Genomic DNA, 25863 nt, shown 5'->3' with positions numbered 1-25863 from the left:
GCAGGCTTGGAGGGCCGAAGGGCCTTTTCCTGCGCTGTACTTTTCTTTGTTCTTTGTTGTTAAACGTGTCCTGCCTTTCATGAATACATGCTGCTTCTGCCCAATGGGACAATTTCTATCCAGATGTCTCACTATTTCTTTCTTGATGATAAATTGAAGCATTTTCCCCACTACAGAAGTTAAACTAACCAGCCTATAGTTTACCCGCCTTTTGTCTACCTCCTTTTTTAAACAGTGGTGTCACATTTGCTGTTTTCCAATCCGCCAGAACCGCTCCAGAGTCCGACAGTTTTGGTAAATTACCACAAGTGCATTTGCTATTTCCACCGCCATCTCTTTTAGTACCCTGGGATGCATTCCATCAGGACCAGGAGACCTATCTACCTTTAGCCCCTTAAGTTTGCCCAACTTTACTTCCTTAGTGATAACGAACATTTCTAGATCCTCACCTGCCATTGCCTCCTTGCCATCAAATATTTGCATGTTATTTGTGTTTTTGACTGTGAAGACTGACACAAAATACCTGTTCAATGCCTCGGCCATTTCCTCATTTCCCATTATTAAATCCCCCTTCTCATCCTCCAAAGAACATTAGCAACTCTTTTTTGTCTGATAAATTTGTAGAAACGTTTGCCATCTGTTTTTATATTCTGAGCTAGTTTACTCTCATAATCTATCTTATTTTTCTTTATAGCTTTTTTTGTGGCTTTCTGTCGACGTTTAAAGATTTCCCAATCCTCTAGTTTCTCACTAATCTTTGCCACTTTGTATGCACTTTCTTTCAATTTGATACCCTCCTTTATTTCCTTAGTTATCCATGGCTGATTATCCCTTTTCCTACAGTCCTTCCTTTTCACTGGTGTATACCTTTGCTGAGCACTGTGAAAAATTGCTTTGAAAGTCCTCCACTGTTCCTCAACTGTCCCACCATAAAGTCTTTGCTCCCCGTCTACCTTAGCCAACTCCTTGCTCATTCCATTGTAGTCTCCTTTGTTTAAGCACAAGACACTGGTATTAGATTTTACTTTCTCACTCTCCGTCTGTATTTTAAGTTCAACCATACTGAGATCGCTCCGTCCGAGAGGATCCTTAACCATGAGATGATTAATTAGTCCTGTTTTATTACACAGGACCAGATCTAGGATAACTTGCGCCCTCGTAGTTTCCATTACATACTGTTCAAGAAAACTCTCGCGGATACATTCCATGAACATCTCCTTAAGGTTGCCTTGACTGACCTGGTTTGACCAATCGCCATGTAGATTAAAATCCCTCCCATGATAATTGCCCTACCATTTTTACATGCATCAGTTAATCAGTTATTTATTTGTTTATTGCCCGCCCCACCGTGATGTTATTATTTAATGGCCTATAGACTGCCTATCAGTAACCTTTTCTCCTTACAATTTCTAAATTCCACCCAAATGGATTCAACCTTTTTCTCCATTGAACCTATATCATCTCTCACTACTGCCCTGATGTCATCCTTAAATATCAGAGCTATACCACCTCCGTTCCTTCCTGTCTGTCCTTCCGAATAGTCTGATATCCCTAGATATTTAACTCCCAGCCCTGACCACCCTGCAGCCATGTTTCTTTAATGGCCACTGAATCATACTCATTCGTGATCATTTGTGCCTTCAGCTCACTTACCTTGTTTTGAATGCTATGAGCATTCAGGTAAAGTACCCTTATGCTAGTTTTTATACCTTTTTTTGAATCCTTACACCTCCATTAATAACATCTCCTGATGTTATTTTTCATAATTTTCCATGGAGTGAACCCACCTCCCCATGTGCTAACCTGCTGCTTTGCTTCCCATTAACCATTATACTTCCTGTAGTTTTACCCAGTCCATGTGGCCACCTTAAATCTGCACCCAGAGATGGCAAGCCAGATTCCATCCCCTGTCTGTTCCCAGCATCCGGAACAATAATCCTGCCATTTTGGGGGGACATTCTCCCGAAATAGATGATGCAAACAGGGAAATCTGCCGACTCACACCATCTGCCTCGGAAGCAAAATCCAAGCCCTGCATTCATGATGCAGTAATTTTGAATGAAATGCTCTCCAAAATGTAATCCATGAATCACAAATGAAGTTAACTGTTAACTGAATTCAAGTGATCTGCTCAACAAGCCACTTGTGAACTTTTGGAACCACAAGTGTGCCAGAGGATGCTGTAAAGCAACATTTTGATGTATGATTTTTTTCTGAGTAAAATCTCAGATACATTTTACAAGAAGGGTCAGGGACTTTCTAATCTATTTTATCTGTTGGCCTATCGTTGCAATTTTAGAGTGAAGTCGATACCGTGACACAGAAGATGGAGGATAATAATCGAGAATATGAGATTAAGCTGGAGCAATATGCTCAGCTGCTTGACATTAGGGCTGATCGAATCAGAAAACTTGAAGGTATGAGCAAACAACCTTTTAAAAGCAGCTTCTAATATAAAATTCTAATTGATTCCCAATATAAACATTTTGTGAAGGTAATATATAGCCCTGTCAGTTCCTGGCTTCTGGAATCTCAATATGTTAGCAACTGGATGAACTGTTAAACCATATGTACAGATCCTGTACGAGCATGGAACCTCTTTTCGGTCCAAAAACATTCCCCTTGTAGTGTTTTGCACATTTCAGTCACTAATTAGTATGGTCACTGCTTTTTATAGAACACCTCACATGGGTTTTGTATGTTGCCAAAGAAAAATGTAAGGCAGTAAGGAGTAGGTACTCTTGCTCTGCAGAGGACCAAGACTGATTAATAAATGACTGTCCTGATTAAAGGAAGCTTGCTGAGGCAGTCCCACTTATACTAGGCTGCTGCAATCTGACTGGTGAATCCCCCAATATCAACATCCTGGGGGTTACCATTGACCAGAACTGAACTGGACTATACTGTGACTGCCAGAGCAGATCAAAGAGTAGGAATCCTGCGGTGAGTAACTCAACTCCTGACTCCCCATAGCCAGTGCACCATCTGTAAAGCACAAGCCAGGAGTGTAATGGAATATTCTCGTCTGGATTTTCCACTTGCCCCTTCAAGTGGGGAGACCCGGTGCAGTGACATCCAAACTTGTGTTTTAAAGCTGGGAGTAGCATTTCTGCTCATTTAGCCCAATAAAAATAAATAAAAATGTATCTTTTGGACTCCTCTCTGGCACGTTTATCAACTGAAACTGTATTGTGCATGCTTTGCCAAATGCATCCTAAAGTGGATATCAAACTCTAATGTAAATCGTTCCTGATTTGCATACATAAAGAACTTGGTTCCTCAGGGTAGTGTCCTCGGTAAAACCATCTCCAGCTAATTCATCAATGACCTTCCTTCCATCATAAGGTCAGAGACGGTTGGTGTTCGCTGACTACAATGTTCAGCACCATTTGCAACTCTTCAGCCACTGAGGCAGTCCATGTCCAAACACTGACAAGTGGCAAATAGCATTCATGCCACACAAGTGCCAGGCAATGACCATCTTCAAGAGAGGATTTAGCCATCGACCCTTGACATTCAATGGTGTTACCATCGCTGAATCCCCAATCCTGGGAGTCAACATCCTGGAAGTTATCATTGACCAGAAACTGAACTGGACAAGCCATATAAATACTGTGGCCAGCAGAGCAGGTCAAAGGCTAGGAATCCTGTGATGGACAACTCATCTCATAAGACCATAAGAAATAGGAACAGGATTAGGCCATTGAAACCCTCAAGCCTGCTCCGCCATACCATAAGACATAGGAGCGGAAGTAAGGCCATTCAGCCCATCGAGTCCACTCCATCATTCAATCATGGCTGATTCAATGGCTGATCCGACAGTCCTCCTGTACACTTTCCTGCCCTTTCCCTGTAACCCTTGATTCCTTTACTGATCAGGAATCTATCTATCTCAGCCTTAAGTATACACAAGAGGCTTCCGGTGGTGGCTATGGTGTGAGTGATCACGCATTTGGCAGCTCCCGCGCGAGGCTATTTTTCTTTTACCTTTTCCCCGTTTGTAGGGTGGATGTTTTGCAGGAAAGAGGTGTAGGACTGGCTGGAGAAAAGTTTGACTCCACTGGTGGGGCTGGTGAATGGATCCACGGCCAGAAGTGGGTCGAGAAGAAGGAAGCAGTTGGAGCAAGAGAATCTTTGTGTGCCACAGGACAAGATGATGGAGGGTAAAGAGTCTGCCTTGCCTGCCCAGTGGTCGACGGAGCAACTTATGAACTTTCTAACTGAAAAGTTTAGCCAAGAGTGGGAGGAGGCCCAGGAGGATCTAGCCAAGGCTTGCCTTGTTGGCGGCCGAGATAGGTGTGATGCGGGAGACTCAACAGCGGTTAAAGGAGAAGGTGGAGGATTTGGAGAACCGTTCGCGGATGCAGAACCTAAGAATCGGAGGGATGCCTGAAGGCATAGAGGGAGCGGACACTGGTGTATATGTAGCCAAGATGTTGGAGAAGCTGGTGAGGGAGGGCGCCTTTGACCGGCCCCTGGCGATCGACCGAACGCACAGGGCACTGATGAGGAAGTCGCAGGCAAATGAGCCACTGAAGGCGATGGTGATGCGTCTTCACCGGTTCCTGGACAAGGAGACAATACTGAGATGGGCGAGGCAGGCGAGGAGGTTCACCGAGAAGGGGAGCGGGCTTCTGGTGTACCAGGACTTCAAGATGGACCTGGCGAAGAGGAGAGCCGGGTTTAACCGGGTGAAGGTTGCCCTCTTTAAAAAGGGGGTGAAGTGCGAGATATTGTACCCGGCCCGCCCCTGGGTGACTTTTAATAGCTGATAGCACTTTTTTGGAATACCAGAGGAGTCGATGGAGTTTGTAAGGGACATTGGACTGACAGGGGAAGGAGACATTGAACTGTGGAGGAGGTAGGTGTTTCTTCGGTCCGCTTTTTCTTGGATCTTTGGTTTTGTTAGTTAACATAGAACATGGAACAGTACAGCACAGTACAGGCCCTTCAGCCCACGATGTTGTGCCGACCATTTATCCTAATCTGAGATCAACCTATCCTACACCCCTTCAATTTACTGCTGTCCATGTGCCTGTCTATGAGTCGCTTAAATGTCCCTCGTGACTCTGACTCCACCACCTCTGCTGGCAGTGCATTCCACACATCCACCACTCTCTGTGTAAAGAACCTACCTCTGACATCTCCCCATACCTTCCTCCAATCACCTTAAAATTATGTCCCCTCGTGACAGCCATTTCCACCCTGGGGAAAAGTCTCTGGCTACCACTCTATCCATGCCTCTCATCACCCAGTACACCTCTATCAAGTTACCTCTCTGCCTTCTTCGCTCCAGTGAGAAAAGCCCTAGCTCCCTCAACCTTTCTTCATAAGACATGCCCCTCCAGTCCAGGCAGCATCCTGGTACATCTCCTCTGTACTCTCGTCAAGGCATCCACATCCTCCCTATAATGAGGTGACCAGAACTGGACACAATATTCCAAGTGTGGTCTAACTAGGATTTTCTGAAGCTGCAGCAAAGCCTCGCGGCTCTTAGTTAGTTGTTGGAGAACTTTTCCTTTGTGATGTTTTGTCACGATTTGAGGGTGAGTGCACCTTTTTTTTCTTGTTGCATGCGGGGAGGAAGGGGAATGATGTGGAGTTTATGGGGCGGGTGCTGGGGAATATTCCGGACCTGGACTCAGACTGATTCTGGGTGGGGGGGGGGGGACTTTAACACGGTCATTGATCCAAGGTTTGACCGGTCAAGCCCGAGGCCAGGGAGGGTATCACGGTGGTGAAGGAGCTGAAGGGATTCATGGAGCGCATTGGGGGGGGTGAACCCGTAAAGGTTTGGGAGGCCGAGGGCGAAGATGTTTTCGTACTTCTCCCATGCGCACAGGGTGTTCTCTCGGATTGAATTTTTTGTGGTCGGTATGACATTACTGGCGGGGGTGGTCAACTTGAGGTACTCGGCGATCGTGGTGTCAGATCAGGCGCCGCATTGGGTGGAGTTGCAAGTGGACCGGGCGTGGGCCCAGTGCCCACAGTGGAGGCTGGACGTAGGGTTACTGGCGGATGAGGAGGTATGTGAGCGTGTGAGGGCCGCCATACTGGGGTATGTGGAACTGAATGGCACAGGGGGATCTCGGCTGCCACACTGTGGGAGGCACTCAATCAGTGATTAGGAAAGAGTTCAAATCAATCTGGGCGAATAGGGAGAAGGAGGAGCGAGCAGAGATGGCAACGCTGGTAGATGGGATTTTGCGGGTGGACATGAGGTATTCAGTGGCCCCAGAGGCAGAATTGTTGATGCAGAGGCAGAAGCTCCAGATGGAGTTCGGACTGGTGTCCATGGGGCAGTTGCAGAGTTCCAGAGGGCGGTGTATGAGTACAGGGAGATGGCTAGTAGGATGCTGGCCCATCAACTCAGAAAGCAGAAGGCAGCGAGGGAGATTGGAAGGGTGAAGGATGGTAGGGGTGGAGTGGTACTGAACCTGGTGAGGGTAAACGGGCATTTGAGGAGTTTTATACGAGGCTTCACAAATTGGAGCCCCCAAATGGGGGAGAGGGAATGCGGCGATTCTTGGACGGGTTGGAGTTCCCTAAAGTGGAGGAGGGCTTGGTAGAGGGGTTGGGAGCACCCATTGGACTGGTGGAGGTGATGGAGGGCATGGGAGCAATGCAGGCAGGGAAGGCCCCGGGTCCCAATGGTTTTCCGGTGGAATTTTATAAAAAGTTTTTGGGTGACCTTGGGCCCCTGCTGGGATGGGCATTCAGTGAGGCGAGGGAGAAGGGGGGACACCTCCCCACGTTATCGCAGGACTCAATGTCTTTAATTTTGAAGAGGGATAAGGATCCGGAGCAGTCTGGACCCTACCGCCTATATCACTGCTGAATGTGGATGCCAAGTTGTTGGCTAAGATCTTGGCCTCGTGGATTGAGAACTGTGATAGGGGAAGCCCAGATGGGGTTTGTTATGGGGAGGCATCTGTCGGCTAACGTTAGAAGTTTGTTGAATGTTATAATTATGCCGTTGGAGGGACGGAATATGGAGGTGGCAGTTGCTCTGGGTGCGGAGAAGGCCTTTGATCGGATAGAATGGGAATATCTGTGGGAGGTTCTGTGGCATTTTGGGTTCGGGCAGGGGTTTGTGGACTGGGTCCGGCTGTTGTATCAGGCGCCGACGGCATGTGTAAGGACAAATCTGGCAAGATCGTAGTATTTTAGGCTGTATCGTGGGACGAGGCAGAGATGCCCACTCTCTCCAATTGCTCTCTGCCTTAGTGATAGAGCCACTGGCAATGGCACTTAGAGCATCGTGGAGTTGGTAGGGGATCGTGCGGGCGGGTGCTGGAGCAAAGAGTCTTGCTATATACAGACAACCTGTTGCTCTACATATCGGACCTATTGGAAAGCATTCGAGGTATCATGGACATTTTGGTGGAATTCGGCCGGTTCTCGGGGTATAAGTTAAACATGGGACGAGTAAGGTTTTCTCGTTCCAGGCGAGGGGGCAGGAAAGGAGGTTGGGTGAGCTGCCGTTTAAGATAGTGGGGGCGAGCTTCAGGTACCTGGGCATCCAGGCGGCGCGGGGATGGGAGAAATTACAAACTGAATTTGGCCCGATTTGTGGAGAAAATGAAGGGGGATTTTAGGAGGTGGGATGTGCTCCCGTTGTCTTTGGCGGGGCGGGTGCAGTCCGTGAAGATGAAGGTACTCCCGAGGTTTTTATTTGTGTTTCAGAACCTTCCGACTTTTATTTCAAAGGTCTTTTTTCGGAAGATCAATTAGTTGACCTTGGGGTTTGTATGAACGGGGAATAACCCCGCGGGTAAAGAAGATTCTGTTGGAGCAGGTGGGTGGGGTTGATGGGCTGGCCTTGCCAAACTTAATGAACTATTACTGGGCAGCAAACATAGACATGGCAAGGAAGGAGGTAGTGGGGGAGGGGTCAGTATGGGAGCAGATGGAGGCGGCCTGGTGTAAGGGCACGAGCTTGGGAACACTGTTGACGGCGCCTCTGCCGTTCTCTCCGGCCAGCTACTCCACAACTCCGGTAGTGGTGGCGGCCCCAAGGGTGTGGGGACAGTGGCAGCAGCACCTGAGGCTGGAGGGGGCCTCGGTTTGGGCTCCGATTTGTGGGAACAACAGGTTCGTTCCAGAGGGGCTGGCTCGGGTTTCTGGGGGTGGGGGTGGGCGGAGATTGAGCGGTTTTGGGGACCTGTTTGTGGGGAGCAGCTTTTTGAGCTTGGAGGGGTTGATAGAGGAGTATGAGCTGCCCAACGGGAATGGATTCCGGTACTTACAGGTTTGGGACTATTTGAGGAAACAGGCGACATCCTTTCCTGATCTCCCGCCCCTGGGGTTGCAGGACAAAGTGGTGTCAAAAGCAGGAGTTGGTGAGGGCAGGGTGTCGGAGATTTATAAAGAGTTAATGGAGTGGGAGGGTGTCCCGATAGGAGACATTAAGCGGAAGTGGGAGGAAGAGCTGGGCAGGGTGCTGGAGGCCAGGCTATGGGAGGAGGCTCTGTGAAGGGGAATGCATCCTCTTTGCTATGCTTAGCCTCATCCAATTTAAAGTAGTTCACATGGCGTTTATGAGTCCAGAAATAGCAATTTTTGGAGTGTTGGAAGACCTGTCAGTCCAGGGGCTGAGAGAGGCCGACGTTTTGGCCTTTGCCTCTCTGGTATCCCTGAGACGGATCTTATTGGGGTGGAGGGACTGGGGGCCGCTGACCCCAGAGATGTGGGTCAGCGACCTCGCAGAGTTTTGTGGATAGGTTTGGCCGGAGATGGAAACCATTTATTGATTTCTTCCATGGTAGTTAAGTCAGCAGGGGGGGGGCCGATTTGGGGGTTCAAAAAAAGGAGGCTGAGAGGGTGGAGGGTAACAGCAGGGAGGACGGGGAGCGTGGGTGTTGGTTATTTATTTGTTATAAGATTTCCTGTTTGTTCCTTTTTTGGTTTTGGTAGTGTTTGATGTAAATGCCTTAATAAAAACATTTTTAAAAATTATACACCGGAATCGGGAAAGACGATTGGACGGAGAATCTTTTCTGATGCCAAAAACGTGGCGGACGCTGGGTTCACACCAATTGGAATTTTCTGGTGTCTCGACAGTTGCGTCGATACGTTCCACTCTGCATGTACAGTAAACACAGTTTGCATATCATTAGCGGCCTGACCGGGTAGTCTCCGGGGCCTCCGCGATTCTCCGCTTCCAGTGGAGGAAATTCCCGACGGCGAGGTTTACTTGTGCTTTTAAAAATCGAGAAACAAGTGCCGTGGCTGATGAGTGAGAGAAGGAGGTAGGGCACGGAGAGGTGCGACCATAGGCTGCCGGTCCTGACGCTGGCTAGGGTGGGAGGGGAATCCCGCCCCGGGGGGGGGGGGGGGTGGCGGTGTGTGACGGGGGGAAGAGGCGTGGGGCCGGTGTGACCCCCTACGGGACCGGGGAGTCCAGGCACGCACCGTCTTTGCTGCGACCCGCAAGGCAGCCAACTTGCTGCACACCCCACTGACCACCCATCGTAGCCCCAGATTCTGCAGTGTGCCACCAGCCATATGGGTGCCCCCAGCCCTCACCCTCCACCATACCCCACCCCCCAGCTGGTTGGCACTCACTGGCGGGGCATCACTCAGCCCGCCCAAGGGCAACACCTGCATCAGCCCCACAGGGGACCCCTGACGGGGGAATGCGGAGGGTACCGCTGGCAAGGGCAACGCCAGCCGACGGTATCACTGGCAGCAGGGACGAGCGCTAGGTTCAGTGGCCCCTACGGTGCCGGGCACTGACAGGGCCAGGAATGGGGGGGTCATGCTGGGGCAGGGTCCTCCGTGCCATCCGGGGCCACCATGTACCCTGGCGGAACTGGTTGGACACAGGGTATGCATCGTGCTAATATATCGATCTTTTATCCCCTGCAGACAAGGGATATTGGAACGGCCAATGGATAATTGGCCAGCAACCGTGGCCTTCCTCATAGTCACCGCAGCCCTGGTCAATGCACTGTGACTGTACAAGCTGGAGCTGCTCGAGAAGGAGGAAACTGCAGGAATGGAACTTGCCCCAGAGGAACAGGAGGCAGTCACTGAGGATGGAGAGCCGGCCACCCAACAGGCCGAGGAGGTGTAAAGGAGCTGCTACATGCGGCCTCGTGCGTACCGGCAGCTCCTGTTATTTGAGGAGCTGCCGGACCAGGATTGCTGTCGAAGACTCTGACTGAGCAGGGGGACAGTGCGACATATCTGCCAGACCACTCCTGGTGGCCTTCAAGATGATGGTCATCTGAACGTTTACGCCACGGGCTCCTTCCAGGCACTGAGCGGAGACTTATCTGGGATTTCACAGAGCTCGGTGCACAGGTGCATCCGCGCCGTCACAGAAGCCCTATAGTCCAATCAGCAGAATACATTCATTTCAGTGTGGACCGGGCCCGCCAAGATGTCCGGCAGCGGGGTTCGCCGCCATCACCAAAATGCCCCGGCTCTAGGAGTTGATCGACGAGATGCATGTCGCCCTATGAGCACCTGCTGACGACAGGCCGATCTTCACAAACCGAAAGGGGTTCCACTCAATGAACGTGCAGCTGGTGTGAGACCATCAGATGCGTATCATGCGCGTCTGTGTCCGATTCCCGGGCAGTGTGCACGACGTCTCAGTCTTGGTACACTTGATGGTTCCTGGCGCACCCCCTCTCCCATCTGGGGGGTTGGCTCCTGGGCAACAGGGGTTATCCACTGTGATCGAGGTTGGTGACACCTATCCGGAGGCCACAGATGACGCGGAGACACACTACAACAACGCCCATGCAGCGACCAAAAAAAAACTTGATGCCAATCATTTATAGGTTTATATACAGAATGCAGCATTACATATTTCTACTCTCCACTTGCATGGATGAGTGCAGCTTTAACACTCAGCCATCCAGGACAATGCAACCTGCTTGATTGACACCCCATTCACCACCTTTAACATTTATGACCTCCACTACTAATGCACAGTGTGTACTATCTAGAGCAATTCGCCAAGGCTCCTTCCACACAACCCCTTCAAACCCGCGATCTCTGCCATCAAGAAGGACAAGGCAGCAGTTGCATGGGAAAACCACCACATGCAAGGTCCCCTCCAAGCCACACCATCCTGACTTGGAATTATATTGTTGTTCCTTTGCTGTCGCTGAGGCAAAATCCTGGAACTCCCTCCTAAGTGCTGTACCTACACCACACGGACTACAGCGGTTCAAGGTGATAGCTCACCACCACCTTCTCGAGGTCAATTAGGGTTTGGCAATAAAAAAACAAGACATCCCTATTCTAGGACCTCCAACAATTTTCTGAGTAATGATTCTTTTTTGTAAAGCAGTCTGATAATTGGTGACTTCCATGCACCCATTTTATCTAAGAGATCTTGGCCGGGAATCTCCGAGCCTGCGCCAGGACGGAGAATCGTCGTTAACGCTGAAAATTCCCGCTCCAACGCCGGGACGCGATTCTACGATGACGCGGAGGCGGTCAGGGCCCGTTGAAAGAGGCCCCCGCGGCAATTCTCCACAGTCGACCCGCCAAGTTCCACCGGCGTGGTTCACATATGGAACCACCCGCAGCCGTGGTGGCCATTCTGGTAGGGGGGATCAAACTCTGGGGGGGAGGGGGCCTGCACGATGGCTAGGCCCCCGATCGGGGGCTACCGATCGGCGGGCGGGCGCAATCTGGCAGGGGGGGCACACGACTCACCTTCCGCGTGGGCCCGCTGTGCCGCTACGCCATGTTGCGCCATGGCGGCGCGGAAACGGCCACCACCTGACAGTGCAGGGCCGTGCATCGCCGCTGGAGCAGCACGGAGCACTCCGACACTGTGCTGGCCCCCTGTGGACCACTGAATCACTGGGCCATGAGGCCCGTTGACGCCGGCGTGAAAACTCCAGTGTTTATGCCGGCGTCAACACTTCGCTGGGATTTTGGAGAATCCCGGCCTTATTATCTCCCTAACATTTTGTTTATACGAGCACGGTCAACCCTTAACCTTTTCTCATCCACACTGTTTGTCGAACACGCGCTATCTCATAAGGAAATAGTATTCAATGGGCAAATTTTTTTCAGGATGCCCGTTGTGTCGTATTTCCCTCAACATTTTTGACAAATAAAATCCGATATCTATTGCTTCTACTCGAGCCAGTTTTTCTACAGCTAGAGTACTTGTACTCATTCCTTATAATTTCATGGCTCCCCAGACCAAAGACACTTTTCATTTTCACAGACCAAGAATATTATAAACCTTGCTGTACTTAAATACTCATCTGAAAGATTGCCATGGGAAGTGTCAATAAAAATGACTAATTTCATGTCACTCAGGTCACCCAAAGCTGGAAATTTGAGCGTGCATTTTTTCAAATTGATCTAATTGCTTGTTTTATTTGTCGTCAACCTCCTCAATTGTAGTGTGTTTCATCATAGTACTAAGTTCCAAAACATCATAACTGGGAGCGGGTCTTTAGCCAATCTAACTGTTCAATCAAGTTTATGTTTTTTCTTTGGATGCAAAATCATCTTTCTATGACAATTTGCTTGATTTATCAAGAAATGTATCACGCTTTCTAGATATGATTGTTTATTCAACCTGATTCCTGACCTATTTTGATTAATATCTGAGCCTACAGCATGGATTTTCATCCTCGAGACAGATTAGGGGCGTCGGAAACTTCCCCGCTCAGGCTGCCCGCCTGGGGATGAAGTGCCCGCAAAGGCAGAATCTTCAATGCTGGGGGCTGGGTGTGGGCTGAAATCGAGCCAGCTGACACTGGAAGCATTGCAGAGACAGCTAGAGGGGCTGCTGGATGCAGAGGCACGTTGTTTTAAAAGCCCACCTCAGTGCCCAGAGGTGAAAGAAACACACAGGTCCTCCAGCTCTCACCCCTCACCCCGCAACACTCCCTGTGCCCCACCCTTGCACCTCATGCCCCTCACCTCCCCTCTGTTCCCTCATGTCCCCTATGCAAAGCTCTGCCCTGTCACCCACCACCTCATGCCTCATGCAATCTATGGCATTTTCATGCTCATTGAGTCACTGTACACTTTAGAACCAATGAATACTATAGTCTACAATGCTATATGTAAAGAAATAATTTTGAAAAATTGTAATCCATTGACAATGTTTTATGCTTAGAAAATAAAGTCTGAACCAAACTAATGGAATTGTCAATCATCCAGACCCTTTGCAGTTTCAAAAATCCCAAATCCTTGAAACCACTTAACTTGAGTCAGCGAACATTGTGAAATGATGGCAGAGATCTGAAAGCCTGATCTGTCAAGCAAGCAATGTTTCCTTTGGGGAGCTGGTATTCTCATATTATAATAGTGTCTGGGCTCTAAACCAGGCCTCATTAGGAGAACACCCCCTCCTGAGAGGAAGCATGGTTTGGTTGACAGCACAGGTTCTCGAATCTCCACGGTCAATTTCACAATGTTTGTTGACATAAATTAAAAGGTTTCAAGAGCTTGTGTTTTTTAAAACTTCAAAGGGACTGTGTGATTGAAATACCTTTTATAGATTTGGTAAAGATTTTTCTTTCAAGCATAGAAGAAAGTTATCAATGTATTATATTTTTTCAAAGCTCTGTTTTTACACATCCCACTATAGACTATCATGTTCATTAGTTTTAGAAAGTGTACAGTAGGTCCATGCGCATGGAATTTTCAGAGCTTGGCATAGGGGGCATGAGGGGTCTGAAACGATAGGTAAGGGTCGCAACTTGCCACAGGTGTAATGAGGGAACCTTTTGAACTTACCTTTTCGAAAGTCCCCTCATGCATACTGGGGCTGATAACTCCTCTAAGGGGCCGTGAATCACAACTCTTTAATAAGCTGGCCCAATTTCATGAAAATGGTAGAAGAGTAGGACATGCCTATCCTCACAATGGGGCCAGTCATGCCCTGAATGCCGAGTGTGAACTTGTGACAGGAACTAACCCAGACCTTTAAAGGCACTCCCAAAAGTTAGACAGTCCAGGAATAGGGTCAGGAATCCCGGAAATGGAATCTGCTCATCATTTTAAAGGGCTCCTGAGTCAACCTGACTCAGTGAAAATCCAGGCCTATTTATTTCAACGCCCTCAAGGCCTGACTTCCAATTTTAAATTTCCTTTTGATCGTATCTATAACTAACTGTTCAAATTTCCCAGAACCTCCCATAGAAAATCATCAGCATGCATCATAAAGGCACCTCAGAGTTTATTTTTGTGATACCAGTAGAACGTTACTGGCTGAGTACATTTACTTTCAGCAAGACAGACCTATGAAATAAATCCAGACTCTTGAGACATCATTCAATCCAAAAACGCATTTGTTTAATTTCACAGTTTCCCTTCTAAGCACTCACTTCTTTAGGTTGTTTCAAAAGCACTTCTCTTTGAAATGTTTCGCCCTGCAGAAAATACAGTTTTACAACAATTGACCTCCATTCCCATGAAATAGAGCAAATAATCTTTTCAAGATTACTTTTCCTGCCAAGTGGGAGCGTACTCGAACATCTTGATCTCCTAGGCTCTCTTCAAAATCCAGGCACATTAGTCTTGCTTCAGCCTTGTATGTACCATGTGGGAGTACTTTTCCAATACATATCCATGTGATAAGGCTGGTAGCCCCTCATCTGGCATTTCAGAGTAGACACCAAATTCTTTCCAACTTGTCCAACTCTTTTTGATATGCCTTCCTTATTAATTTATATTCTAATTTGTTTGCAGCCATCAAAAGTTCCCGATCATAAAGCCCTCTATTCCAGTAGTGTTCCAAGATTGTTCTAAAGTCCTATTCAAGCTAAGGTCTCTATTTGCCTGCCTTTGGCTTTCTGGATCAGTGGTACAGGATCTCTCCCTCCGAAGATCAGAGGTTCTGTCACCAGCATGCGACCGTTTCCTACGGACTTCACACACAAATGCACTATATGGACTTACACTGCCTTTTCTTGCTTTCCACTGTTACACCTCATTTTGTCAGTCCATAATTCTTCCCTCTTGTACATCATCTTGAAGATTTAGCCAATGTTTGCAGTTCCAGTGGTTTTCTCTCCTCTCCCTATAATGGTCAAATCCCTACATTCACTCTACTCTTCTGGTATGTATGTCACCTTCATATCGACTTTAGGCAATTGTCCTTTGGATACAATAGCCCTTTACTTTGTGTCAGTACCACTTTGTCCATCGTCATTGGCCCCTCATCCACCTTTTCTGTTCCTCATAACTGTCAAACAGATGAGTATGTCTGGTACAGGGTTCCTCATTGCCTTCTATTAATTGCTCAGATTCTGAAAGTTTCTAATCAATCCTGATTAATTTAGATCAATGGACCTCAATAGTTTGACTACCATGTTGGAGAACCATGTCTTGAACTATGTCTTGGCATAACATCTGATCCTCTTATCCAAACCTTTTAAACTCTTTCTGATTTATAATTTATAGTCCACAAAATCCCCAGGATAAAGATTTATCATGGACGATCTTATGTGAAGCCATAAAGCTCATTGAATTTTCTCTGAGACTTCTGCCTTGCTGAATGACCTTCTCCTTGCATGTAGGCCATTCAAGTGTGCAGAAAAAGGGGACCTAATTGTGATCTCTGCTCGGGTCGGAGGATTTCACACAACACAGAAGGATTTCAAAATTCCTCCCATAAACCAACTGAACGGGATCCCAGCCACTTGAAGCTAATTTTTTTGCATAAATGGCCCACGCCAAGGCAGGTGTTAGTCTGCAAGTTACATGGTCAGTTAGAATCTTATGGAGCATTTCAACTATCCCTGTTTGATTTCTTTCACAGAGTCCATTGCAGGTATGAAGGCTGCAGTTGAAAATAATTTCAACAATGTTCATATTTTTGCATGTCTCCAAACTTGGCAAATTCGCCCCACTGCTTCCAGTCCTTACTTCCAGTCAAATCCCGCTCTATTTTTCCATGATTTAATCTACAATCACTCTTTAGTCTTTACCATGTATTGCTATAGAAAGACTGTACCTGATTGCCATCTCTATAAAATGCAATGTGAAACTGTTCCTGTCCTTGCCCTACACCTTTAAATCCTTTGCTCCTACTTGATTAAAATCTGCAAATGGGAAACTTACAGTCGGCCTTGACAGTGTCCTCCTATACTTTTTGCTTAAATCACATTTTTCACTTAGCTGTTCAAAGAGCTTTGAGTATTCATCATCAATTACTGTTGCATCCTTTGGAAGGAATTTTAATCTGTGGCAAGAGGGATGGGAAATTGTCGATGTGACTTTAAGACAGTTTGCTTTTTTTCTCCTATCATCTGATGCCATCAACACTTCTTCACTATTCTGATTAGAGATGCTGGTTTTTGGTAAAGGAATGCGATAATATCCTGATTGGGTCGATTACAAATTTACTGACTTTCCAAAGACAACGGTTTTATCATTGTCCAGTTTAATTTGTCTTTTTCATGAACAATATCTATTTACAGTGGCTTTCTCCAGCTATTCTGCATGGAATCAACGCTCTTTTCAGTTCCCTCATTGTGTTGCCATCCCTGAACCTGAAACAAGTAGAACTTTCATATTCCCTGACCTTATTTCAACACAACTCTGCGTGAATCTAAATAGCATTTTGGCCTAGCTGTACCACATACAATCAATCCAACACAACCGGCAGAAGTTTCCGTTCCTGAGACCGTGTTGACGGCGGCACAGTATTCGTGGAATTCCACGACAGCAAAACTGGCGTTGCACCTGGACTGATTCAGCTCCTGTTAAAGGGGCTAGCACCAGCATCACATGGAGCAAAATCGATTCCAATGAGAAGCGGGGTGGATTCACTGGGTTCGAGATTGAAGCTCAGGAGGCTGACAAGCTGCAACCGCATACACATACTTCACTCCCCAAATACACCATCCCAGCCAGCAAGGTGGCAGCGAGGAGAGCGGCGCCAAGATTCACTGTTGCCGAGCTGGAGACCCCCCTGGACGCGGTGGAGGAGAGGCGGTTGACCCTGTTCCCCGACCGGGGAAGGAGACTGCCTGCCGCCGCCAATCATGCCTGGGCGCAGGTGGCAGAGGCAGCCAACGCCATGAGCAACACCGCCCGGACCGGCCAGTAGTGCCATCAAAACCTGCACAACCTCCTCAGGGTGGCCTCGATGAGTAAGCAACACTGTGCCTCTGGCACTAACCCCCTTCCCACACACCGGTTACCCGATTCTTCCCAACCCCCCTTCACCCAGAGGTTGGCCAAACCCCCACCTGCACCACATGTCAGCACCCATACCAGCCGACATGGCCCGGTGCCCTGATCATTGAGGCCACCAGCTACCCACCCCCTGGGCTGCATGCGTCGGACTGTCTAACACTGTCGTTTTCTGTTTCCCCCACTCCTCAGGAGAAGGTCGCCCATAACTGCCGGGAGCGGGAGAAAACTGGGACACTTGAGCAACAGCTCAAGTTGCCCCAGATGACGGCCACCAACGGGGACCCAGGTCGCAGGGCAGGCCGCCTCCACTCCTGATGTACCGTTTGGGGATCCACCTAAAAGTAGTGTTAGGGCCCTTAAGGCCAGAAAGTTAGACACCAGATAAGTTGGCAAGGGCGCAGGGCACAATTTAGCTATAGGGGCTAGGGCACGACTCTGTATATATGTCACAGTAAACACCTGTTCACACTGTTACAACCTGCCTTGGTGCTCTGTCAGATTGGTGTGAGGGTTGGGCTGGTCTGGTCTGGCCAGAGAGGGAGCGCGTTGGGAGGGGAGGGGTGGGGGGCAGCGATGGCCCCTCTCTCCATCTCCCCCCACCCCAGCCAGCCCAGCCAATGTCCAACCCGACAGCCCAAGGTCGCGCCTCTCTGTGCCCTACTCTCACGGAGCAGTTTCACGATTTTTAAAAGCACATCGGGGACCCGGCCCATTGGAGGCGGAGAATCGCAGAGGCCCCAGAGAATACCTGGTCAGTCCTGTTAATAATATGCAAATGATGTTCTCTGTACGTGCATTCTGAACCACATTGACACCGCTGTCGAGGTGATGGGAGCATTGCGATTTGTCGTCAAATCGCCGCCCGCCGCGATTTTGGCATTGGAACCGATTCTCCGCCCAATCACGTTTCCCGATTCCGGCGCCAGCCAACGGAGAATCCAGCCCAATGTATTTAAATGAATCCGTAATGAGTGCCTTTAGGACAATGATAGATAGGTTCTGGATTGATACGGGGATCAGGGGTTATGGGGAGAAGGCAGGAGAATGGGGCTGAGAAACATATCAGCCATGATTCATTGGCGGAGCATCCACGATGGACGGAATGACCTAATTCTGCTCCTATGTCTTATGGTCTTATAGTCACTGTTTAAAAATAAGGGGGTCACTCATTTAAGACGGAGAGGAGGAGAATTACTTTCTCTGAGGGTCATGAGTTTTTGGAAGTCTCTTCCTCTAAAGAGAGTGGAAGCAGAATCTTTGAATATTTTTTAGGCAGGGCTGGATAGATTCTTGATTAGCAAGGGGGTGAAAGGTTATTGGGAGTAGCCAGGAATGTGGGGTTGAGGTTGCAATCAGATCAGCCATGACCATATTGAATGGTGGAGCAGGCCCGAGTGGCCTTCTCCTGCTCTTAAGTCGTATGTTTGTATGTCAGTAAACTGATTACTTGACTGAAGCTTCTTATGACTAGTACAATTCCCTCATAATGTTCAACTTCAAAACTGTGTGTCATGCATCACTTCGAAAACCTTGGGTAATTTACCACAAAGTGATATTTTGAGTCACATTGGGAACATCTGTTAACAGTTCCCTGAGCATTCCTGGGGTTCATTTTTCTATTATTATTGTTATGACACCAATCCTGTCACCTGCTAGATTTGCCAAAAATGCCTTCAACCCCTCGGTTCTCTTTTCTATAATTCTTCAGTAGTTTGTGCCCCTAATTTGAACGATCTTAAAAGACAGATTATTGAGTGCTCCATCTCCAGTAATCGTAGAATGCCCCATTTGTGCCATGAAGGCTGCTGGAAATGACTGCTTCCCCAGGATTTTTTTTAAAAGCATCTAACATCTAATCCAAAAGTTTGTTTCTTTCTGAGATTTTAACTCCAGTTAAGACCAGGAGCCGATCCATGCACAGCACTTTTAGTTAGCACAATCCACAATTAAGTAATTTCCAAACTGCATTTCTACAATATTTTATATCGTCAATTCCTCTATGGAATAACCATTCATCTTTCAAGATCTAATAAAGTTGACCAAGCCTCATAGGCATTTACATGGGCGGCACGGTAGCACAATGGTTAGCACTGTTGCTTCACAGCACCAGGGACCTGGGTTCGATTCCTGGCTTGGGTGACTGTCTGTGCGGGGTCTGCACATACTCCCTGTGGCTGCGTGGGTGCTCCGGTCCCCTCACACGAGTCCCGAAAGACGTGCTATTAAGTAATTTGGACATTCTGAATTCTCCCTCTGTGTAACCGAACATGCGCCAGAATGTGACGACTAGGGGATTTTCACAGTAACTTCATTGCAGTGTTAATGTAAGCCTACTTGTGACACTAATGAAGATTATTATTTTAATCAACAAATATTCTTGCAAACGTTATCCATAGATCTTGGGCTGGATTCTCTGTTTCAGCGGCTAAGTGCCGTCTCAAATGGAAAATACACGGGCTTTTAACGACACCAAAATCGGTGCCGAACCTTCACCGATTTCTGGACTGGTGAGGGGCTAGCAGCAGCGCCGAGTGAAACTCCCGGCTCCCACGCCGAAAACGGCCAGCGAATGGCTGGGTCCCCGGCCGCGCAAGTGTACGACGATGGCCTGCAGTGGTTACACCATACAACATGGTGCTGGCCATGTGTGGACCCGACCCGCCATCCTCAGGCCACCCCCCACAGTACCCCCAGCCCTCGCCGGAGTCCCCCCAGCCAGCGGAATGGATCCCGGCCGAGTGTGGCGGCGCTGGACACAATCCGCAGCCGCCATGCCGGGTTTCCGACCGCTCAGACAACACGTCACCCGCGCAGTTGAGAATTCGGCCCATCGGGGATGGAGCATCACGGGAGGGCCTGCTGATAAAGCGTGCAACGCGATTACGCCACTTCTGAGGGAGCGAAGCATGGCTGATCGGCGTCAAACCGGCTCCGGCCCCGATTTGGACATCTGAGTGGATTCTCTGCCAGATCGCCCATTACGATATCGGCGACGGGCAACGGAGAATCCTGCCCCTTAGTAGAGGCTCTGAACTTTCCTCAGTGTCCAACTGATGGGCCTCTACATTACAAAATACATTGCATTTGATCTTACATTTGTTTTGAAGGAACAATGCCAAGACCATGCCTTGATTTATCTTTGGTAAGGATGTAACCTGTGTCCACATACCCACCTTGTTAATGGTCATAAGGTTCAGATTCAAAGATCATCAGTGGGAAATCATACCTGAAAATTTACACTCAGGTTCTTTACCATCCTCGGCTATAATTTTAATTGGATCCCAGGCTTGGTGGGGAAGTGTGAAACTAGAGGCAAATCCTGGCCTGATGATCAGTCTATTTGAAAAATACAACATTACATACGTCTGCCTTGTACTTACTTACTTCCAAGTGTGCCAACTGGACTACGGCAGCACGGTGGTGCGATCATTAGCACTGCTGCCTCACGGTGCTGAGCACCAGGGTTCGATCCGACCCCGAGTCACTGTTTGTGTGGAGTTTGCCCATTCTCCCTCTGCATGGGTCTCACCCCCACAACCCAAAACGATATGCAGGGTAGATGAATTGGCCATGCTAAATTGCCCCTTAATTGGAAAAGAAAATTTGGTGCTCTAAATTTATTTTTAAAAGTGTGCCAACTAACCTTCTTTATATGCTCTTAAAAAGAACTAATTAACTAGTTGACAGGCCCTTAAAAAGGTCTTCCTTCTTTATAATCTTCTGATGGGACTGTAAAGCGAAAGGAAAAAATTACAAATTAAATGAAAGGGATAGCCCCTTAAAGGGGCACTGGACCAGAAACAAACTCCAAAGGAATCTTAACTAATTAAATGAAAAGGTTTTGGGAGCCCACCAGTCTCAGAAGGCCTCAAGCCTTCCAGCAGATACCACTTGCTCCCTCTCCAGGGGCCCCTGGGTGCAAATGTAGCTTTCCTTCTTTCGAAGAGCTCGAAGTGCTTAATTTAACTAAGCCCTTCACCGGTGTATCATTTAAAAAATATATTTTTATTGGGTTTTGTACATGGTATTAATACAGACATATATACAGAAAACAAAACACAAAGGAAGTGGGAAACACGTAACAGAAAAGGGGGTCTTCCCCTCCCACCCTTTCTTCTCTTTTCTTTTTATAAAACCAAACAGGGTGGAGGGGGCACCTGGGTGGTGCCCCTGGTGCTATTTACATTTCTCGGTATAGTTGCCTCAGCCTCAGCGATTGTTTCTTTCTTCTTCCGGTTTCTTCTGTCATGCGAGAGTACCTTTAAGGCATGGATGTTTAAGCAATGTACCTTTAAGAAAACAGTGATGTCAGAGAGTGGGTGGGGCTGAGCTCAGGTCAGCCATTTTGCAGTTGGGTTTTGCAGTTTGAAAAGTGACTGGCTGGTTTTGCTGAGAGCAGCTAAACAGTGCCTGGCTGGTTTTGCTGAGAGCAGTTTAAAAGTAGAAAGCCAGTTTGAGACAGCAGCTTGAGAAGTTCTGGTTTGCTGTGATCACTTGAAGGGAGAAAGCCAGGTTTGAAAAAGCAGCTTGGGTGTGTCTGTGTTTCCAGAGAGTTTGCAGGAAGAAAGCAAGGTGCTGGAGCTGAAGTCACCCAAGCTAATATATTTCTGCCATTCTACAGAAAATATATATATCCTTTAACCTGATGTGATACTGTTTAAAGGTGTTAAGTCTCTTGGAAGTTTGAAGGAACTTTTTTAAAAAAAAAAAAATTTTTTATTCGCCTCCTTTTTCACATATTCTCCCACATTTACATCCATCAACAATAAACAATAATCAGCAAGATATGTCAGTCCCAATAATAACAACGATCCCATCTACCCACCAACCCTCGAACCTCAACCCGCATGTTTACATAAACAAATGACAAAAAGGAATCAGGGATTACCCGTAGTCACCCTTAATCTTGCACAGCTCCCCCCCCCCAGGTCTCCAGCTCCTCCCGTCCACTGCCTCTTGTAAAACTCCTCCTCCCAACCTCGGTTCCTTCCCCCCAACTTTCCACCCCGGCTAGACCACTTGGACCCTGTTCTGCCAGGCTCCGATGGCCGCACCTCACTCCCGTTCACTGGCCGGCTTAAATCGGCCAGTGTGGAGGCCCCCGCCCGGGTCCCTTTCCCACTTGCCCGGCCCTAGGAAAGCCCAAAGATCCCCTTTTAGCACACAAACCCCGCATATCCACCTATACCCCAAAGAACCCTCATTTCGAGTGAAAGTCCCGTCCCTTCCCTTGTCCAAATATATACCACATTGGCTCCTTTAATCTCTACACCCGCGCGCAGTGATACAAAAAAGAAGAAAATACTATCATGAGGTTACATCGGCACATGGCCATTCCCCAATTTGTCAGTTCTGCCACAGTCCTTCTGCTATCGCAAACTCCTCCGCTGCTTCCGTCGTTCCAAAATAAAAGTCCCTGAGCTTGTAAGTCACCCTCAGCTTCGCTGGATATACAATACCGCACCGCACCTTGCTAATGTACAGTGCCCTCTTCACCCGGTTGAAGGCAGCCCGCCTCCTTGCCAGCTCCACCGTAAAGTCCTGGTATACATGTATACCAGCTCCAGCCCACTGCACCACCCGCTTCTGCTTGACCCAGCTCAGGACCTTCTCCTTCACCCTGTACCTACGGAAGCACAGAGTCACTGCCCTTGGCGGCTCACTCGCCTTTGGTACAGGCCGCCACGACCGATGAGCCCGATCCAGTTCATATCGGGAGGGATCCTCCCCCTCCCCCAATAGTTTTGCCAGCATCGCGGCAAAATACTCAGTCGGCTTCGGTCCTTCAACTCTTTCGGGCAGCCCCACAATTCTCAAATTCTGTCGCCTGGATCTGTTTTCCAGGTCTTCCATTTTTCCTCGCAGATCCTTGTTAGTATCCATCACCTTCCGCATCTCTTTCCCCATCGAGGCAAGTTGATCACCGTGCTGCAATAACGTCTCCTCCACTTCCTTCAGCTTGCTCTCGCACCTTGCTCTCCCTTGCTCTCGCACCTCCGCCACTGCGCTTGCCACCTCCGTCCTCACCGGGGAAACCGCCTCCTCCACCAGCACACTCAAAACCTCCCTTATCTCCTTCCTCACCGTCTCCATGCATTTCGCAATCTGCGCCAACTGCTTTTCAAATTCCGCAGCCATCACCTTAGTTATTTCTTCAGCCGTGAGCAGTGCGGCCTTCCCTGGTGCTCCAGCCTCCATTTTTCCTGGTGACCCCGCGGTGACCTTTCCACTCCCCAACGGACCTCCAGCTGGTTTTTTTTGGCCGTTTTCTTGCTCACCCTCGACATTTTTCTTTGTTTTTTTTTTCTCCTGTGTCTTCACTGTGCCTCCTCCGTGCCTTCTCCCTGCTTCTGCCGCCTCCACGGACCCTGGGACCGGGCTTAAAGCCCCGAAAATGCCGTTGCCGAACGGGAGCCCTCCATTGTGCGGTCGCCTCCCGCCCGCCGTCACCGGAAGTCTTGAAGGAACATTTTAAGGAGTTATTTACTGTTGCAATATTTTCCGAGTTATCTCTGAAGTAAGAGGTGTTAAGAGATCCAATGTTTATTTAAGATGTTAAGTTGAGTTCATGGAATAAACAGTGTTTTGTGTTTAGCAACCCATGTGTCCATAATCGTAATCCCACACCTAGGGAAAAAGCCGTGTGCTAGGAAACGCAACAAATCCATTAAAGGGCGAGGTTGGTTGAACTCCATGATACATTTTGGGGTTCTGAAAAGCCTCGCTCCTACCAATTAGGGGCTCGTCCGGGATAAAAGTCTATCTATTGGATTGGCTTTTGTGAACTTAAAGACAGTGAAGGATTGTTGCTTTTCCGGCGTGGTATTTTAGTTTAAGTCGAGAGAGTGTTGTGAACAATGACTCTTTCAGAGGCTCAGAACTTTTTGGGGGTGGAGAATTTTACACGTAGTACCTTACGGACAGAAACGAAAAGCAGACTGTTAGATTTGGCAAGAAGATTGCAGTTAACATTACCTGACAAAATGCGAAAAGATGAGGTAATTATGGCGGTGGTGAAGCATTTAAAGTTACCTGAGATAGAATTTGACTCATTGGAAATGGCAAAAATTCAGTTGCAAATTAAACAAATGGAGCATGAGAAAGAACTAAAGTGGCTGGCATACGAGAGTGAGAGAAGAAAGAGAGAGAGAGGAAAAAGAAAGAGAAAGAGAGGAAAAAGAAAAGGAGAAAAGAAGGAATAGCCCTAGCAGAACAAAAAGAAAAAGAAAGGGAGATACAGATAAGGGGAAAAAATGAAGAGAGGGAGTTTGAACTTCTGAAAATGGCCATGAAACATGACAGTCAGTTAAAATTGGCAGACATAAAGGGAAACGTACAGTTGGATGATCGCGATGAGGATAGTGAGAAAGAGCGTCATAGTCAAAGGCTTGGTGGGAATCTATTTAAATATGTCCAAGCATTGCCAAGGTTTGATAAGAAGGAGGTAGAAGCCTTTTTCATTTCATTTGAGAAGGTAGCTAAACAAATGAAATGGCCACAGGACATGTGGGTGTTACTGATTCAAACAAAGCTTGTAGGTAGAGCTAGTGAAGTGTTTGCATCACGACCGGAGGAGGTATCTGGAACGTATGAGGAGGTGAAGAAATCCATCTTAAGTGCATATGAGCTAGTGCCTGAAGCTTACAGACAAAGGTTTAGACATTTAAGGAAAGAATTTGGTCAATCATACATGGAGTTTGAAAGGCTCAAACAGAGTAATTTTGATAGGTGGATAAGGGCTTTGAAAATAGACCAAATGTATGAAGCTCTCAGAGAAATTATACTTTTGGAAGAGTTTAAAAATTCAATTCCTGATGTAGTGAGAACTCATGTGGAAGAACAGAGGGTTAAAACTGTGAGATTAGCAGCAGAAATGGCAGATGATTATGAATTAGTCCATAAATCAAAGATTGGTTTCCGACATCAGTTTCAGCCGGTGAGGGATAGAAACTGGGGACATGAGAAATACTCAAGTGATAAAGGTGATCTGATGGGAGACAATAAAGAGAGTGTACTTCAGATTAAAAAAGAAATCCAGGAGGGTGGAAAAGAAATGAAAAGTTTCAAATGTTTTCACTGTAATAAACTAGGCCATGTAAAGTCACCATGTTGGTAGTTGAAGAAAAGCACTGGGAAGGCTGATGTTGTAAAACAGGATAAGACAGTGGGATTTGTTAGAGTGGTAAAGAAAGCCCAAGGGAAGCGAAGGAGGTGCAAACGATTGTACAGCCTGTTCAAGAAGTAATTGTTAAGAAGGTGCTAGATGTCTTTAAAGAATTTACTTGTGTGGGTAAAGTTTACTCATGTGTGTCACGAGGAGCAGGTAAAGAAGTCACAATTTTAAGAGATACAGGGGCTAGTCAATTTTTAATGGTAAGAGATGAAGAATTATGTAGTTTGGGAAGAATGTCACCAGAAAAGGTGGTGATATGTGGAATTCAGGGTGAGAGGAGTAGTGTTCCATGATATAAGGTAAGATTGGAAAGTCCAGTGAAGAGTGGTGAAGTGGTAGTAGGAGTAATAGATAAACTATCTTGTCCAGGAATACAGTTTGTCTTGGGTAATGATATTGCTGGATCGCAGGTGGAAGTGATGCCTACTGTGGTTGATAAGCCAGTGGAAAATCAGTCAACTGAAGTGTTGAAGGACGAATATCCTGGGATTTGTCCGGATTGTGTAGTAACAAGGTCGCAAAGTCACAGGTTAAGACAAGAGGAGAAATCA

The 25863-nt window shown here is 47.6% G+C and overlaps 1 protein-coding gene across 6 annotated transcripts in view; it reads left to right on the top strand.

Annotated features, from left to right (window-relative positions):
* The window catches only part of rpgrip1l (RPGRIP1 like), a 385377-nt gene that overhangs the window by 190439 nt on the left and 169075 nt on the right, over positions 1–25863 (top strand). For 5 of the 6 annotated variants that reach the window (XM_072518258.1, XM_072518259.1, XM_072518256.1 and 2 more), the window contains one exon: positions 2300–2417. The exons of the other annotated variant lie outside the window; for it this stretch is intronic. In XM_072518258.1, coding sequence (XP_072374359.1) covers positions 2300–2417 — 118 coding nt within the window. The remainder of the gene's footprint in view (positions 1–2299; positions 2418–25863) is intronic. 6 annotated transcript variants of the gene reach the window in all.

Source organism: Scyliorhinus torazame, chromosome 10 (assembly GCF_047496885.1).
Source record: "Scyliorhinus torazame isolate Kashiwa2021f chromosome 10, sScyTor2.1, whole genome shotgun sequence".
Classification (NCBI taxonomy): domain Eukaryota; kingdom Metazoa; phylum Chordata; class Chondrichthyes; order Carcharhiniformes; family Scyliorhinidae; genus Scyliorhinus; species Scyliorhinus torazame.
The sequence above is the reverse complement of the archived record's forward strand: the minus strand, read 5'-3'. Positions and strand labels throughout refer to the sequence as shown.